Source organism: Phaseolus vulgaris, chromosome 2 (assembly GCF_000499845.2).
Source record: "Phaseolus vulgaris cultivar G19833 chromosome 2, P. vulgaris v2.0, whole genome shotgun sequence".
Classification (NCBI taxonomy): domain Eukaryota; kingdom Viridiplantae; phylum Streptophyta; class Magnoliopsida; order Fabales; family Fabaceae; genus Phaseolus; species Phaseolus vulgaris.
Window position 1 is genome coordinate 39652759 of NC_023758.2, and position 17453 is coordinate 39670211.

Consider the following 17453-nt stretch of genomic DNA (forward strand, 5'->3'; position numbering starts at 1 on the left):
AGATAATTTTAATTAAAAAATAATATATTTTTTAATTTATTTTCATCTTACAAAACACAATACACTTTTCGAAAGCTAAATAAATAGTCACGGTACTTTCTATTAACATAATTACATTTAAAGAGAAATTATGAGGCAAAAACATATATGTAGTCAAAAGAAAATTAAAGCGCTAACAAAATACTTCAAAATAAGTAAGTGTAATACAACAAAATTAAAAGGACTATATAAATACTCATTTTAGTGCACAAAATAAAGACAAAATACTACAAGAGAATAAAAAACTTTGTTTTCTATCATTAAATACAATCTTTCTTCTCTTTTGATGTATTCGTTTTTTTATAATTATTTAAAAAAAAAATTAATCTGACTTATAGAGAATTAATCTATAAGACGAGTTTAAACCAGTTATATATTGTAAAATATTTTTATTTTTAATTGAAAATTGAAGTGGAATATCCAATTTGAAATTTTTTGGCCATGTTCCTTCGCATATGCCCTCTTCTGCTTGACCATTAATTACCTGATAATTAATTAGAATTTTGAATTGATTTGACTCCACTTTTGTGAATTTGATCCCAACCCTATCTCTCGTTAGAAAGTGCACCTTACTTGATCAATGAATAGAGTTGTTAAATAAAATAGAGAAAAAATTGAAAAATTATGAAAATGGAATACCATTGAAGTATACTCTGACTCTTGACAAAGTATATATCACAAGTTGGAATACGAATACGTGTCAAGTTTTGAGTAAAGTTAAATGGGCAGAAAGAAGTTTGGGTTGTGGCATTTTTCTAGAAATATTTAAAAATTCCTTTTAGCTTATGACCAATTGCATTTATATGCAATAATCATAGTCTCTGAATGGTGCTGAATCGATCAAGGTATAAAATAATACTAAAAATTGGATTTACTACTGGCATAGGTGGATATCTATTGGCCAATTCATAAATGCGTAAGTTGAAGTTATGTGTGGCAAATTCTTTGTTGCCCTTTTATGGTAGCTTTGGCTAATGTTGATATAACTCATTTCATTAGTACACATAACTTCCACACTTAGCTCACCATCGAGGTAAGAATCAATACCATTACCTAAGATTGTTCTTAATGTCTCACATTAGATAAACCTAACAAACTAGTTTTTCTTTTCTTCCATTTTTAGCAATAAGCTTAGTTTTTTTTAAAAAATTAAATTCTTCATATATCTTAAAGCGGATAGTATGGAACTTTTATGAAGTTGAGTTTCATTTAAATTTTTTACACGTTTTAATTCAAATTTCTATTAATTTTTTTCTTACACTTATGATGAAAAAATGTTCTTCATTTTTTACTTTTGAATGTTCTATGTTTTATATGAGCATTAGCTTCTCCTTTTTCGAAATACTTTGTCTTATTCTCGATGACTCTTTCACTCATTTTCTTCTTTTCTCCTATCTATCATAGATTCTATGTTCTTATGCTTGTTAATTATGTGATCATCAACACATCAATCAATAAATGTTTATTATACTTATACCGGAGAAGTCAAACAATATTACTGTAATGCAAACTCTCAAAGCGTAACGTGTTATTTTTTATTAGCAAATAATAAATAAAATAGAATGACATATTTAGAGGTGTCCCAATATACAAAAAATTGTCAAAACCAAACTACTGGCAACTAATCAACAGATGTTTCAACAAACCGAACCTCATAGAAACTGACATAAAAGAAATAGAAAAGAACTTGTCAAAACAAAAATACATCTTCCCTCAAAAGGGTCTTAACAACCTTCGAGCTGCAAACGAAAACAAATACATGATAAAAAAAATATCCTTTATAATAATATCCGAAACCCAAAATAAAAATAACTCTCATCCAAATTAATAAGACAAAATATCACGTTTAATTTTCTTTAAATGCGTGACCATATTATCTATTAGAATCAATTTAATCTTTAAAACACCATGGTGAAAGATCTAGATTAAAGTGACATTTAACTCCAAAAAAGAATGTAACAAATATTGGATTTACGAAAAAAACTAATATATTCGAGTTCTCAATCAAATTTTATTACAACTATCACATTTTTTTCCTCGTTATTTGAACATAATCAAATTGAAGTTGAGTAATTTAAACTCAAAAGGGCAAATAGAAGAAGAAAAAGAAAGAAGTAAATGAATTAATTAAAGATGATATGCATCCCATATTATTGAACTTAATAAAGTTGGAATCCAAGTCATTGTTCAACCAAGTTGATATTATTTCCCCCATTCCTGAGAGCACTTAGGTTTTCCCCAAGTTCAAGAGTCATAACGCACAAGGTTCGCCACAAAAACCCAACACCTTTCTACTTTCTCATCATGAGATTCTCGAAAGCGCGCAGCTACCTTTTTTCCTATATATTTTTAGAGGGAAACCACCATTTTGGAATATATACCGTAATACATTTTCCCCTACTCATATATCACACTATCATATTCATTTTAATACACCTTTATTTGCAAAAACAATAACATTTTCCCTCGTCACAAACCAGCAAGAATATGTTCATTGGTCAAGGATGTATATTGCATGTACTGTGATCTTGTGTAGTCTTTTCAATAACACTCATCAGAATTTACAGAATCACAGAATAAAAACCATTACTTTTTCATTCAAATTACACACTTCTCTTTTTGGCTCTAATGGATAGAGTTCATGTTATTCACTTTCCTAGGATAGAGAGTATCATAAAACCAATTTAGGAAAAATATATTTTGAAGCTGGAAACCAATTCCTGCCTAATTATACCTCTATATGAGGACTAATTACAAATTAACACAAATAATACCAGGGACAACATAGTGATTTTAAATTTATTTAGTTTTATGTTTTTATAATAAAATTAGTTTTAAGATCTAGAAGGGTGTTTTGAAAGCTAATAATTTATTTTCTAAATATCACATAAGATTGATATTATCTATGTTTTAGAGGTAGAGGTGGAAACGATAAAAGGTCACTTCTAAGAACCCATATCTGCAACATTACCTATTCCTTCATATAAAATATTGCGAGTGTTATCGTTCATTGACTTCAATTCTGTAAATGGATTTTCCCCCAATACCACAAATTAAAAAAAACTATTTTCCCACTACCATTAGTCCAACTACCTTATACCTATACTCCTATTTATTATCCATATTTTATTTCTGTATAGACTCAATAAATTATCAAAAATAATTTATTTTTATGTTATGGCCTTGAGTTCTTCTACTATAAAAAAATTAACATCAATAAAATAACATTTTTTTTTTTATAAAAAATAAGCTTGTATTAGGTACCTTACCTATTTAAAGATATACCTTTTTTAAATATTAGTAAAATTTAAATAATTTTTTCATATAATTTTATGTACCAATATTTTTTATTATTTTCACGTTATAAGCGAAGTCTCTTTTTTTACCAATAGTTTTAATTTTTTTTTTAATTTTAATCGTGATATATTTGATGTATTTAAAAATGTCACTAGTATATTAATATTGAATAGTACACATATTTTTAATTAGCATATATGGACGAATTCTTTGTCATCAAAACTGTATTTAAGATTGTTTAAATAGGTTAACAATATTTTAAATAATATCAGGTGTGGATATTACTTCTTTGTCCTTTCCCCCTCTTTTTAAGAATTTGTTCCATATATATCCAATAAAATTTATTCTATAAGCTCTGTGTGTACGTTAATTAATTAAACCTTTAAAAACAAATAGTTAAATATACAATTTTTTTGGGTAATTTTTTTATAGAATATTATTTTAAAATAATATTATTATGCTATTTTATTTTTCATATTTATTTAATTAGTTGAATAAAGTTTTACAATTTTTGGACTTGAATGATTTTTAGGTAAATAAACCTAATTAAAATAACTTGTACCTAATGTGAATTTAAATACCACTAGTTTTCACAAATGATCTTTTTTTATTTTCGTGCCATTTCTTTATACAAGGAAATAGTAGCACTAATTAAGGCTAACCAATTAAAAATAGATTCTCATTCGCTAATATCGATCATGCTTGTCCATTCTTATTTGCTATTCTTACATCACGGAATCATTTTGGCAAGCAAATAAAAGTATATAGATTTTTGGAAACCATTTCATAGATTGATTAAAGAATAATAATAAGAATAAAACTAAGAAGGAAACATGACTTGTGCTATCAGATGCAAATTTTGAAATTTTCTCCTAAATACAACTCCTTTTTTTCTCTTGCAGGTCTTGTGGAAATTTCTTTTGTTTAAATGTTTTTATATGTTTTCAACAACATTATTTTCTTAATATTATTATGTTATAAAAGAAATTATTTATCCATTGGTTATTAAGTTTTCTTTTGGTCAAAAACTACTGGTGGGACTGTTGTTACTTCTACTATATTTGTACCTTACAGAAAAGTGAGACCTATTAATTCCAATACATGACATACGTATCGAATATATTTGGATGGATAAGAACAAACAATCATATCATTATTTATTTATTTTTTTCCTTCTAAGCTTTGTTTTAAGACAGAAGTGACAGTTTTTATTAACAACCAATGGAAAGCTAGAGGGAAATAGAATAACAATATATTCTGATATATACAATAACACACTTGACTTTTCTATGATTTTTATTTTAACAAGAACTCAATCTAAAATGTAAACTAGAATATCTATGAAACTGAAAGAAGTGTATAATGGTTGTTAAATTGATGAATTTCGGCTTATAAATTTATCCATGTGAATACATGAGATTCATGTTGAACCACCCATATTATCACAATTGGTTGTTCCACTCACTCTTGTTCCATGCATGAATATGATCTAGAAACTACCTAAAATCCATGAAAAACGTCATATAGCATCTTCAACCAACAAGAGGCAAAAAGGAGAGTGAGAGAGATAAAGATGTTGCCAGGTAGGGCGCTCTCATCCTATCTACTTTTCCAAAATTTCTACCCATGATGAGGCATAGTGGAACCAAGTATTCCTCCTTCATCATCACTCATTATAAATACACATGCAACTCTCTTTCTCCTGCAACAAATTTCATTCAAAAGAGGATCTCTGAGTCTCTTGTACTAGTCATGAGCTTCCATAATATGGATAACATTGTATTAAAGCTGACTAGTTTATACACCCTGTTGGTGCTTTTACTTTTTCTATCTTATAAGCCTGCTCTTTCATTTGCTACTAGGCATAGCCAATATTGGGGTGGTGGCAGGACATTGAGCTCTGGTTATAATGGTGATCTTGTCACTAACTTGCCTGGCCAGCCTAAGGTAAATTTCCAGCACTATGCTGGATATGTCACAGTCAATGAAACCAATGGAAGAGCACTCTTTTACTGGTTCTATGAGGCTATGAACAAGCCAGAAGAGAAACCATTGGTGCTTTGGCTTAATGGAGGTAAAAGCAGATAATAGTTAATGTCTTTGTTTTAATTTGCTGTGTGGAACATTCGGAAGCAAAATCTGAGTGAATAGTGTGTGTGGTTACAGATCTATGATCAAACATGTCAAGCTCATAATACTATAAAACTACATATGTCACATCTTTCGTTGGGGTGGTGTTACATTTCCATCACTTGTGTCATTCGTATGTATGTTTAAGGAGAAAGCCGTGTCCTTATCAACAATGAAAATAAGTTATGAGCTCTAGGTTTTTATTTTGTTTAGGTGGAGTGGGATAGTATTAGGTGGCAGCTAATGAGAGAGCGTTTGCAACACTTGTGGTTTCATTTTGTGTTTGTTGTTGCTGATGTTCTCTGCTTAGGTGACAACATGATTTTATGCTACAGGTCCTGGGTGCTCTTCTGTGGGATACGGAGCAACACAGGAGATTGGTCCATTTTTAGTGGACACTGATGGCCAGGGCCTCAAATTTAATAACTTCTCATGGAACAGAGGTATCGTGATGACCACTACTAAATATACATACTTTCTGCCACAATATCACTTTCTTTTCATGCCATATTCTATCAAATTTTGATGGTGAACCACAGCTAGAGCTCCATTATTGGTCCCCTCAAAATTATTATTTATTCCGATGTACTATTTATTAAACAACTCCAATAATAATTTATACAAGAACTTTTTTATTTCTGTTTTTTATCACATTATTTATTAGATCTCGTACTATTTTTTTGATATAACAAATATGTTTTTTCTTTTTATTTGGTGCTAAGAAATGATTGTATATGTGATGTTGCAGAAGCCAGCATGTTATTCCTGGAATCTCCTGTTGGAGTTGGCTTTTCATACTCAAATACAAGCAGTGACTATGACCAATTGGGAGATGATTTAACAGGTCAATACTTATCTTAATGCTGCTGCTGCATATTATGCAGCAACCACTCCGCCATTTTCTTGAATGTGGGTCACATTTTCTATTGTTCGAAGCTTAATTATGGAAAGCAGATCTCTGACAAATTCCACTATACTCTTTCTATTATTTGTGACAGCTAACGATGCTTACTCCTTTCTTCGCAATTGGTTCCAAAAGTTTCCATCATACAGAACGAGGCCATTTTACATAGCAGGGGAGAGCTATGCAGGTATTGAAATTGAAATACCTTTTTCTGCACAACTCATTTCTGGTCAATTATTCTAATGAAATTGATCATTTATTTTCAGGAAAGTATGTACCAGAGCTGGCTGAACTCATCCATGATAGGAACAAGGACCCCTCTCTCTATATTGATCTCAAGGGTATTCTGGTATGGTCCTACATAAATTAAAAGTCAAAACAATTTGCTTGATAAAAATCATGGCACAACGAATCTTCCTTTACTAAAATTTGTTTTCCATCTAGTCTAGCATTTCTATATTTTAGTTCAAACCGTAGGAATTGAAAATAGACCTCTTATCCACATCATGTTCCACTTTCAATAGCTGAGAAATTTGTAAAGAAAAATCTTTACTTCTTATCACTATAATTTAAAAATTTCAGTGTGCTAGTGTATGGATTGAACCCTCTCTCATTGGGCATGTATAAAGTTGTGCAAATAACTAATATGAAGGAGAAAGTATTAATATTTATTTTTTTGAAATTCTTTTGCAGTTGGGTAACCCTGAAACATCTGATGCTGAGGATTGGATGGGCCTGGTTGATTATGCTTGGAGCCATGCAGTGATATCTGATGAAACTCATAAAATAATCAAGACAAGTTGTGACTTTAACAGCAGTGATCCATGGCGTAACCAAGATTGTAGTCAAGCTGTGGATGAAGTACTCAAACAATACAACGAAATTGATATCTACAGTCTCTACACCTCTGTCTGCTTTGCCAGTACAGCACGTTCAGACGATCAATCCATGCAAACTTCCATGAAGCTTACATCTAAAATGGTGCGTGAAGAAAATATCTTACTCATACCATACTTTTTCCAGGGAAAAAAGAAAACCGCTTTAAACAAAAGTTGTTGTCCATGGAATATAGATCTGTTGGTGAACGAATAATTTGAATGAGCATTATACTGTAGAATTGGAAAACTCATTAACTAAAAAGATAATCAGTCATTTTTATAACAACTATAAACACTGTACTTTTATGAATTTATTATTGTGAGTAATTTGAAATGATTAATTTAAACAAAACTTGATTGATTTATTGAGTATATAAGTGTTCTGAGACACTAACCTATTTAATTTGGTTGACTAGATGCCTAGGATGTTGGGTGGCTATGATCCATGCCTTGATGACTATGCTAAAGCTTTTTATAATAAACCAGATGTTCAGAAGGCTCTTCATGCCAGTGATGGTCACAATCTAAAGAATTGGAGCATTTGCAAGTAATTTTTTAACCCTTTTAGCTTTCCTGTCATGACAACATTAGAAATGCACTAATCCAACAATATACATAAAATCTTAGATAGCGCATACATATTATATTATTAATTATGTGATTATCTTTTGCTGAATGATTTTTAATTATGAAATGTAGCAACAAGATATTCAATGACTGGGCCGATTCAAAGCCATCTGTCATCCCAATTTACAAGAAACTTATTTCAGCAGGACTTAGGATTTGGGTTTACAGGTAAACCATTGAATATATTATGAATCTCAATATATTCACGGAATTGTGCTTGCTACTGAATTTTCCAGAAGCTTCTTTTCATCATGTTGTGTTGTTGGATGTTTCAGTGGAGACACAGATGGTAGAGTACCAGTGTTGTCCACAAGATATAGCTTAAGCTCTCTTGCCTTGCCTGTCACTAAATCATGGAGGCCTTGGTACCATGAAAACGAGGTAATTGTTAAATCATGAAAAACAAATTCGCTTAATTTTCTTACAGAAAAATCCAATTCTTGTCTGAATATAGTTCATGATATATAGTTTATATGCAAAGCAATTCGTCCAATACTTTTTTTATAATCACTCATTTTTAGTAAGTTATTATTATACTGAGACGAAGATAGTTTTGGTTGAATTAACTTTCTTTTTTTGGTATGTTAATGTTGTAATCTGATTGGAACAGGTTAGTGGATGGTTTGAAGAATACGAGGGGCTAACATTTGCAACGTTTCGAGGAGCTGGGCATGCAGTTCCCTGTTTTAAACCAAGCAATTCACTTGCGTTCTTCACTTCCTTTCTCAATGGAGAATCACCACCTTCTACAAAATAAGAAATCTGTATAATAATCATATTGGGTGCTCTTTGTGTGACCCCATATGAAGATTTTGCTCTTACATTAGCAATAGCTAATACCTATCATATTGTTAAAATGCGAAGCAACCCTATGCAAATGTAATGAATAAAAGAGTTTGCTCCCTATTCACCCTATACAAAATGCGAAGCTGTAGCCACAATCCATTGCATTAAACAAATAAAATCCTTACGCCGAAATTCAAAAGTTCCAGTGAAAGGTACGAAGAGAGGAATATGAATACGACACAATAAACCCTTTTCTAAAAAAAATACAATGATTATTTCTTATTATCTTGACTTCAACTTTAGATAAATTGGCCTGGTTTTAAGGCTTTTGGATTGACAGATATTATATATTATATCCGAAACCATTTCTTAAAGCAGGTAGGGAAATTACTTGATGCAGGCCAAAGCTTTGTACAACAATTAATGTGTTTAAAGGACCGACTGAACTTCAGCTTCTGCATAGTTATAACTTTCATTTTTGGCACTGAATAACGCAGAGAGAGATCAATCTTGGAGGGCTTTGTGTTTCTCCGTAAGGAAGATAGAAAGCTTTGCTAATATCCTCAAGCAATTGTGTATTAGATTCAAATGATTTTCTAGAGTTGTAGAACATCTGAAAAAGTTTCAAGCATGTCAAAGGCTTCGGCAAATTACTCTCACTGTCAACTAAAACATTATAAAACATTAAAACATGTTTAAGGAATTCTACCCTATTTTCATTTATATGAAATATCTATATCTTTAGTTGTAACTGATGTATTCAATATATAAGACATATAACATCACTAGGTTATAAGCATAAGTAGTTTAGTGATGGTGCTGGCCTGAGATTCTGGTGTATTCAGAAAATATGAAGCTGGAGGAATCATCATGGTGTGTATGAAAATAGACACCATGCCATCAATTGCTGGTGGCTGTTCCTTTTTGTTCCACTTTGTCAGCCACCAAAGGAAAGTTTCACACCACTTAACAAAAGTAACACTCTCATGTTAAACACACTAGGTTAAAAATAATTTTATATACTAAATTCTTGTAGACTACTCTTTATATCATGAATCCCTCCTTGTTGGAGATATTTTGTAGCAGCTTCACTCACGAGATTATCCACAACATTAAATATGACTTTGCAGTGGCTACTTTAAGCCCTCATGATCCCACCTGTGACATATATTAGTGAAAGTATTGAAAATGTACATGTTTTACATACATTTTCCTTTTCTATTTTAATAAGGTTTCCGAGTTACAAAATTAAAGTAAAAAAATCTGTTAACAGGAAACTTTGTTAAATAACAATGTAGTGTGTGTTTGTTTGGATTAATGTTAAATATACATGTATCTTTTGTTATTATTGTCAATTTTATCTTTTGTGTTTATTTCAATAATAGTGGGTTAAATATTTAAAGAATTTCGAATTAGTTGTGAGTTTATATATAAACATTCTCATTTATGAATTTTCATATAGTTACTTATTCTTCAAATTAAAAGTTTTTAACCTTTCTGTTTCCCAAAGTTCCATTAGTTTTCATTTTACTAACAGTAGTATCAAGAGTTTGTTTAGTATGAGCTACGGGATAAATTACTGAACACTAAATTCAGTAAGACACTATTGAGTGATCGGATGAAAAAATGTTTCTAGATTTTAATGATGAAAAAATAGTGATCGGATTTGTTTTGAGGTTAATTTGAGGGATAATATGCATGATCAAATTTGTTAGGTTTCTCGTTAAAAAATATTGAAATTACAAAAAAAATAAAGAACTTTTAGAGTGACCCAATCCATATGAAAAAAAAACATATATACATGCAGTCAAAAGTTCATGCTTAACATGTATTCACTAAACAATAACTTTCACAAAAGTCAAAAAAGATAGTAATAGTCATCCCAGATAAACACAAACTGGTCATTCATCTTGCTATTCAATGTGTGTGCCTCTATAATATTTTGACAACACATTAGTTTTTCACCTAAAAATTTATGGTTTTAATGTCTCAAAGTTGGAATTCAAGATCTACTCAAATGAAAAACCTTGTTAAAACTATCACAATTGCAAAACTAAGAAGCAAGCCTCACACCAAGAGTAAAAGGTCTAATTAAATGAATGAAGTGATTAGTAGTGTATTTAATAAACAACAGAATGTCCTTCGTGATTTCTTGGTCAACCTCATCTCCTCATTCTCTTGTTTCAAAACTGATTTCTTTTGCATTCTTCTGCTTCAACTCTGCCATCTCCTGATTGAAATGGGAGAAACAAGAATCCAGAGAAACCCTAACACAAGAGAAAGGGAGAAGGGATATGAGAGAACGTAAAAAAAGTTGTGAAGAGAAAAAGAGTATTATATTTCAGTGTGTTACAAAAGATACAAGCGGGTATAAAAAGCAGAAAAATAACAGAGGCAGGCAGCCCAAACAGTGCCAAACAAAAAAGCCCAACCATAAAGTAAAGGCCCGTATGTAGCCAAATAAAAATACAAAGTACAAATATTTTATAAAAAACATTCAATAAAGTTGAATGACTTTATATGTTTTTTTGAATTAATAATTTATTCCGTCCCATAATTTATTTTTTTATTTAGCGTCATTCCCCTCTTTTTTCTAACTCTTCTATCTTTTACATCAATAGATTTTTAAAAAATGTATTTGGTTGTAAATCACAATCTAATACTTGAATCCATTATCATCATATCTGATTGATTTTATTCAAATTCAATTCAATTAAAAATCTAAACCAATGGAATTTAATTTACATTCTTCTAATTGGTGGGATTAATCTCTTCTCCAATCCTGCATGTTGTGAGAATTACAAAGTCAAAATTCTGTGAAATATGAAAACGTTGGATGATCATGTTATTTTCAGGAGGAGTAGTCCAAGAAACTTTTACACAAAATGATTTTGTTTTGCGTAAATCAGATACCATATTATACGATATATAACACTAGGAAAGACAACAAATATAGGATAAGGATTTGCAAGATCATTCACTTCTTTTAATATATTTTATTTTGTCTGTTCATTTATTTTATCTCTTCTTTTTGAAAATTTTACTTCTAAAATAGGGGTTAAAAAACGAGTAAGTTTAATTTTTTTTTTTTGGACTGATTCACTCAGATTTCTCAAAATTAAGGTGCGACTTCTTGACTACTTAAACAGACAGGCTAGAAATATTCATTGCCTTTACTAGTTTGTCATTTTTTTTAAAATTTTTTTTTATATATTTTATTATATATATATATATTAAATTTTAAAATATATTCAATTATATAAATATTTTATAAATTTAATTGATTAGTTAATATTAATTAAGATGATTATTAAGACATTCATATTTTTAAATAACTATATTATTTATTTTATTTTTACTTTAAAAATAAGAAAACGAATATTTTACGCTTTAATTATTGCGAATAAATTTATATTTTATCTAGATAAAGTATGAATATTAGAAAAAAAAATCAAATAATTTTTAAGAAGTATTGAGATTAAGTAAATTGAAAATAATAATAAAAAGAAAACAAAAAATTAATTATAAAAAAATTATTAAAACAATACTTTCTAATGTAAGAGATAAGAATGCATAGAAAAAAAAGATAAAAATATATAAAGCGATAATATTACATTTAATGAATATAATTATGATTAAAAAAATTTAAAAAGAAAAGATAAAAAGATGCAGGATGAGAGAGAGAGAGAATTTTGAGCATTGAATTCTAGGATATTTTAAAATCAATTCTAGCTCTAATTTTAGTGTATCAAATCAATTAGGAAAGAGTGGAGAGAGATAAAACTTTTTATATTAATTTTAATAAATTTATGCGTACTTTATTGTTACTTTAATTTATTTTAAACTATATTTTTTTATATTTATATTATTTAATTTAATTTCTAGTTACATTGGAGTCTTTTTATTTATTTATATTTATGTTATTTAATTTATTTTCAGTTACATAAATCATCCAATTTATTTAGTTATATTTATATCATTTAATTTATTTTAATATTATTTATTAATTTATAATTATATTACTTAATTTTTAGTGTTGTCCTATTTATTTATTTGAATTTGTTATTAATTCATCTTATTCAGTACAAGGTTATGTTTATTAATTTATAATTATGTTATTTATTATTAAGTACTAATCCTTTTTATTTGTTTATATATTTATGTAATTTATTTTTTCTCCTATTACGCAATGATTTTGTTTTTGAATTTATAATTATATTATTTAATCACTAGTTATACACTAGTTTTATTTGTTTTGTTTACATTTAGATCATATAATTTATCTCCAAGTAATAATTCTGTTAATTAATTTATAGTTATACTATTTAATTTATCAGATTTAATTTATTTATTTATATTTATATGTCATTTAATTTATCTCGAGTTACGAATTCGTCAGTTTTGTGAACTTTATAATTATGGTTCTTTTTATTCAATTTTTGAATATGTTATTTAATTTATCTTTATTTTGCTCACTAATAATCTTTATTAGTTTATATATTTTTATTTTATTTTTCTATGATATACTAACTCATATATGATTATTTATTGAAAGTTTTTGCTTTGATTATAATTTTATTTTTCATTATTTCAAACATCATCTTTTTATAATTCAAGAAATACTCATGAACCCCTTATAAAAGCTAATCATCCTTGTACCGACCAATTATGTGACCAATGAACCCCAAAGATTAATTTTTGTACCTTGGGCCCTTCCTAGTGGGCTTAAGAACAATCCTCCCTCCTAACCCCTATAAACACAACACAAGCTTAGCTGGAAGGATCATCCAACAACTCTTTGACTTAGATACTCAACTTTTAACTTACAACAACATTTAAAATAATAATAAAAATAAATAATTTTTTATTTAATGATTTTGGATAAAAAAAAGTTATATATATACTCTATTACTATTTTCATATATTTTTTTATCTATTTGAACGTTGTGCATAGATTATTAGTTAAGACAAATGTGATGTATCTTAATAATTATCATGTTATATGATATTTGAAAATGTTAAAGAGTATTTTAGTTGAGAAAAAGTCATAGACTTTGTTACAATGAATTTAGACCATGTTAATATATGAGTGTTTGTGTTTGAAAAGTCACAGTTTGGTACATTGTGGGATGAAAAACACTGACCATAGTGGATCTAAGGAAGTATTTATCAAGTATGTGAATATCTAGATAATTCAAAATAGTGTTAGGATATTCATAGTCAAGCGTGAGACTGTCTGATACCTGTTCAACATTACCAAGATAATTATAAATAATTATGATTGTATCAATGTTTTTAGTGAGAAATACTTAATCATCTAATAATCACTTCCCAAGTAACTTTTGATGTTTATAGTGGATCATCAGGAGTAGAATATGGATCCTTATGTATGATAAAATGAGATTGAACGTTATGGTTGTAAATCAAATTCTAGGTCCCATGGTTTATAATGGATCTAAGTCTATTATGATTAACATTTAAGATTTAAAAAGACCTCATTCATTTTCGTGTTTTTTTTTCATATGAATATATGGTATGAGTAGAAGCAAAACATGCTCAATTAAAACTTAGTTTTAATATCTTTAGGATATATAAAATATATAAATAGTTATTTATTTTGATATAAAACTCTTTTTATTATAAAAAAATTATATGTTTTTGTAATATATTATGAATAATTATAAAAATATAAAATATTGACCTACATTTATATCTATGATGTTATATTATGATTAATGTTTTCTCTAAGAAAATTTTATTAAAAAAGGAAAAATTTACTCCAAATTTCTAATTTTATAACAATTATTTATAAAATATTTGAGATATTACAATTGTTACATTTATACATATTAAATTATTTTATTATTGTAAGTGATAATGATTTCAATTAAAATATTACTTCATATTTACATTATTCAAATAATATAATAAAAAAAAATCTTTTAAGTTATTTTTTATTTCAATTTTTAATATTAAAAAAACCAGAATCGATCCGTTAATGCATTCAATCGTAGTCCCGTCAATTTAGCAGGTTAGACAAGACAACCATTAGTGCAAGTTACGGTTAAAAATACTAAGTCAACTCATTAAATTATGATGGGCTTAGAAGTCAATTCACTTTGTCATGCTTACTTTTTTAACCTTTTATAATTAAAAAAAAAAACCTTCTTACTTCTAAAAATACAAAAATTGTCAATTATAAACCTTTTATTTTCATGCATGTCTATCTTACCTAAACGCCGAAAACATTATTAGTAAGGAAGGTAGTTGGTTACGAGCTTACGAGATTCTTTTTTGAAAAACAAAGAGTGGTGGGACTCACTTGGCACCTCATTATGTATTTCTCTTCTACATCAAATAATTGTGACAAACTACTTTCACTTCAACAAGAATTAAAAACTATAATAAGACATATAAATCTGTTCTACAATTAGTGAGGGTAAATATTCCACTAAATGTATAAACGCATAATAAAGTTAAGTAGTGATTAAAAATAAGGCAATATGATGAAATCGTATTACCTTTTATCTCTGCTGTTAGTCCTTTCTCCTAAATTTTGTTTCCATATGTAAGATTTTGATTAGGAGGTTGTATCAGTATAATTTGTAAACTTGAAGTTTGATCAACATATGTATAACATATGCCTAAAGTCTTATCTCTTCCTATTTTCTGCATGTTATGATTACAGGTGAAAAGAAGGTGAAGATACTAAGACAAACATAAAGTTCTAAATATAATGGTGTTACATTTTCATCAGGTGTGTGTAATCTAAGCTAAACCACACTATTAATTATGGATCAGTTCCAATTTATACCAGGAAGCTGAAACTGTTGCTGTCTCTGCGCACCATCCCCAACGGACCCATGAATCGCGTTTGGTTGAAAAGTTGCGTTCTGAGGAAACTGGCTAAGCAAGGAAACAAAGGAATCGTTGTCCTCAGTTCCACTGTTAAGATCACCATGGAATCGCTTACATGAAGAAGATGACCCCGGAGACCCTGTCTCGTTCCAAAGTTGCTGTGATGTGAGTGCACGTTTCATAGGAAAGTTGCCACCCTTTGAGTTTGGAGAGAAAAGGTGAGAATCAGAACCACTTTGCATGCTCTGATGATCAACGGCTAAGATTCCATCGAAGAAGTTGTCATCATTTTCAAGTCCCAGTGGTCCATAGCTCGTACCTCTCGAAGATTGAGGTTTTGAATTTTGAGTATTATTATTAGCCATTGACAAAGTTGACATCGTTGGAAGCATGTTCTCCATTGAAAGCTCCTCTCCTTGCTCCATCAAGGGTGGCCTTGTTAGGATGCTGCTGTTGCTTTTCTTGTATATTCGACACAAAACCCAATTATCCAGCTACAACACCAAAAAACATAAAAAATCAAATTCATTCGAAAAAAAAAAGCATTTAGAAAACAAAAACATTGTTCTATATATACCCTGAGGGAATTTTTCTTGTTTGGAGGAACAAGAGGAGGGGGTTTTGAGGTCGAGTTAAAGGAATCATGAACAAGCCTATACTCATGCATGATCCAATTGGTTTTAACCCCTTTTGGAGGCTTTCCACCGTAGAAAACAAGTGCTTTCTTAACTCCAACTTTCTGGTGCCCATCAGATGTTAGTATTGGCTTGTCAGTTCCCGTGGCCTTCCAATACCCAGAAGTAGCAGCTCTGTTGGGTCTCACCCCATTTGGGTACTTCCGATCCCTTGGACTGAAAAAGTACCACTCTTGTTCACCAAAAGTTGCTTTACCTACAAAACCAGAAACAAATGAAAAAAAAAAAAACATTGCAACTCAAAACAAACTCTTTATAATCAAGAAGAGATATGAGGCAAATTTGATTACAAGCTAAAGCAATTCAGTTAACTTATAAGTAGATAGAATAAATCCCGTACTATATTTTAATATTAATTTACTTTTGTAGTAAAAACTTAAATATAAACAATATCATTGTAAAATCAATCTTAATCCAAATTAATATTGCTTAAACATAATTCAAACACACCCTTAACAACCTAAACCCGATGCATAAAACGATCTGCCGACAGACAGTTTTTACATTTGTTATAGCAACGTTGGATGATATGATAGAAAGAAAGCAAAAAGAAGTGTGGTGATTACAACAATCAAAAACATGGGTTTGAAGAAATGGATGAAAAGATGAAGTGGGGTGTGAGAAAGTTGCGTACTTGGGAGCTCCCAGGGGTCGAACTTGTAGAGATCAACGTCGGCGATGATGGCGACGGGAAGGGGTGTAGAAGAAGCTTTTCTCTTGAGGTAGTGAACGACGAGTTCTTCGTCGGTGGGGTGGAAGCGAAAGCCCGGAGGGAGGTGTGGGTGCTGAGACGCTGATGATGAATCGGTGCTGTCCATGCATTCAGTTTGGAGAAGAAAAAGTTGATTTGATTTGATTTGATTGAGGATGTTCTTAGTTTATGATGATGAAATTGGAAAAAAGTAGCGGCGAGATGAAATGGGAGTTTGGATGAAAGCGGGAAAAAGGTTAAGAAAGGGAGAGTGGGGTGTGAAGTTTTGGTATGCATGATGAGTTGTTATGATAAACGGGATGATGAGAAGAGATGGTGTGGGGACCACGGAACGAGAAGGAGTTTAAGAATGAAACGCTTTTCATGTCATGCTTTTCTTATGAAAACAACCATCTCTCACACTCACTCTTCTTAACACAAGGTTTAGATACAAAAATGTAATGGAACAGCTCAACTTTTTTAACTCATTTATCAAATTCTTAGACAAAGATTACATATCGGTAATATTTAATACTTTATTAACCTAA

The 17453-nt window shown here is 29.6% G+C and overlaps 2 protein-coding genes across 3 annotated transcripts; one reads left to right on the top strand and one right to left on the bottom strand.

Annotated features, from left to right (window-relative positions):
• Positions 1–4758: 4758 nt before the first annotated feature.
• LOC137812001 (serine carboxypeptidase-like 31) lies at positions 4759–8797 on the top strand. Of its 2 annotated transcripts, XM_068613874.1 has the most exons (11): positions 4759–4919; positions 5199–5410; positions 5802–5909; positions 6215–6310; positions 6465–6557; positions 6637–6719; positions 7064–7351; positions 7665–7795; positions 7948–8043; positions 8151–8256; positions 8486–8797. In XM_068613874.1, the coding sequence occupies exons 2-11, from the start codon at positions 5365–5367 to the stop codon at positions 8630–8632; spliced, it is 1194 nt and encodes a 397-aa protein (XP_068469975.1). In that variant the 5' UTR covers positions 4759–4919; positions 5199–5364; the 3' UTR covers positions 8633–8797. The 2 variants fall into 2 exon arrangements, with proteins under 2 accessions (XP_068469975.1, XP_068469974.1); XM_068613873.1 differs by lacking the exon at positions 4759–4919 and having other exon boundaries at positions 4969–5410.
• Positions 8798–15278: 6481 nt separating this feature from the next.
• Positions 15279–17202, bottom strand: LOC137812003 (NAC transcription factor 25-like). Its single transcript, XM_068613875.1, has 3 exons — positions 16849–17202; positions 16097–16410; positions 15279–16013 (listed from the first exon to the last, which is right to left on the bottom strand). Exons 1-3 carry the CDS (start codon positions 17030–17032, stop codon positions 15459–15461), a joined length of 1053 nt encoding a protein of 350 aa, XP_068469976.1. The 5' UTR covers positions 17033–17202; the 3' UTR covers positions 15279–15458.
• Between the last annotated feature and the right edge of the window lie 251 nt (positions 17203–17453).

Bases quoted from the DNA above. Each gene is read 5' to 3' on its own strand.
- LOC137812001 (XM_068613873.1), top strand. From the start codon at position 5,089: ATGAGCTTCCATAATATGGATAACATTGTATTAAAGCTGACTAGTTTA. The intron at 6,720-7,063 runs GTATGGTCCTAC...ATTCTTTTGCAG, and splicing joins TTGATCTCAAGGGTATTCTG to TTGGGTAACCCTGAAACATC. The intron at 8,257-8,485 runs GTAATTGTTAAA...TGATTGGAACAG, and splicing joins CTTGGTACCATGAAAACGAG to GTTAGTGGATGGTTTGAAGA.
- LOC137812003 (XM_068613875.1), bottom strand. From the start codon at position 17,032: ATGGACAGCACCGATTCATCATCAGCGTCTCAGCACCCACACCTCCCT. The intron at 16,411-16,848 runs GTACGCAACTTT...CTGGTTTTGTAG, and splicing joins CGACCCCTGGGAGCTCCCAA to GTAAAGCAACTTTTGGTGAA. The intron at 16,014-16,096 runs GTATATATAGAA...TTGGTGTTGTAG, and splicing joins ACAAGAAAAATTCCCTCAGG to CTGGATAATTGGGTTTTGTG.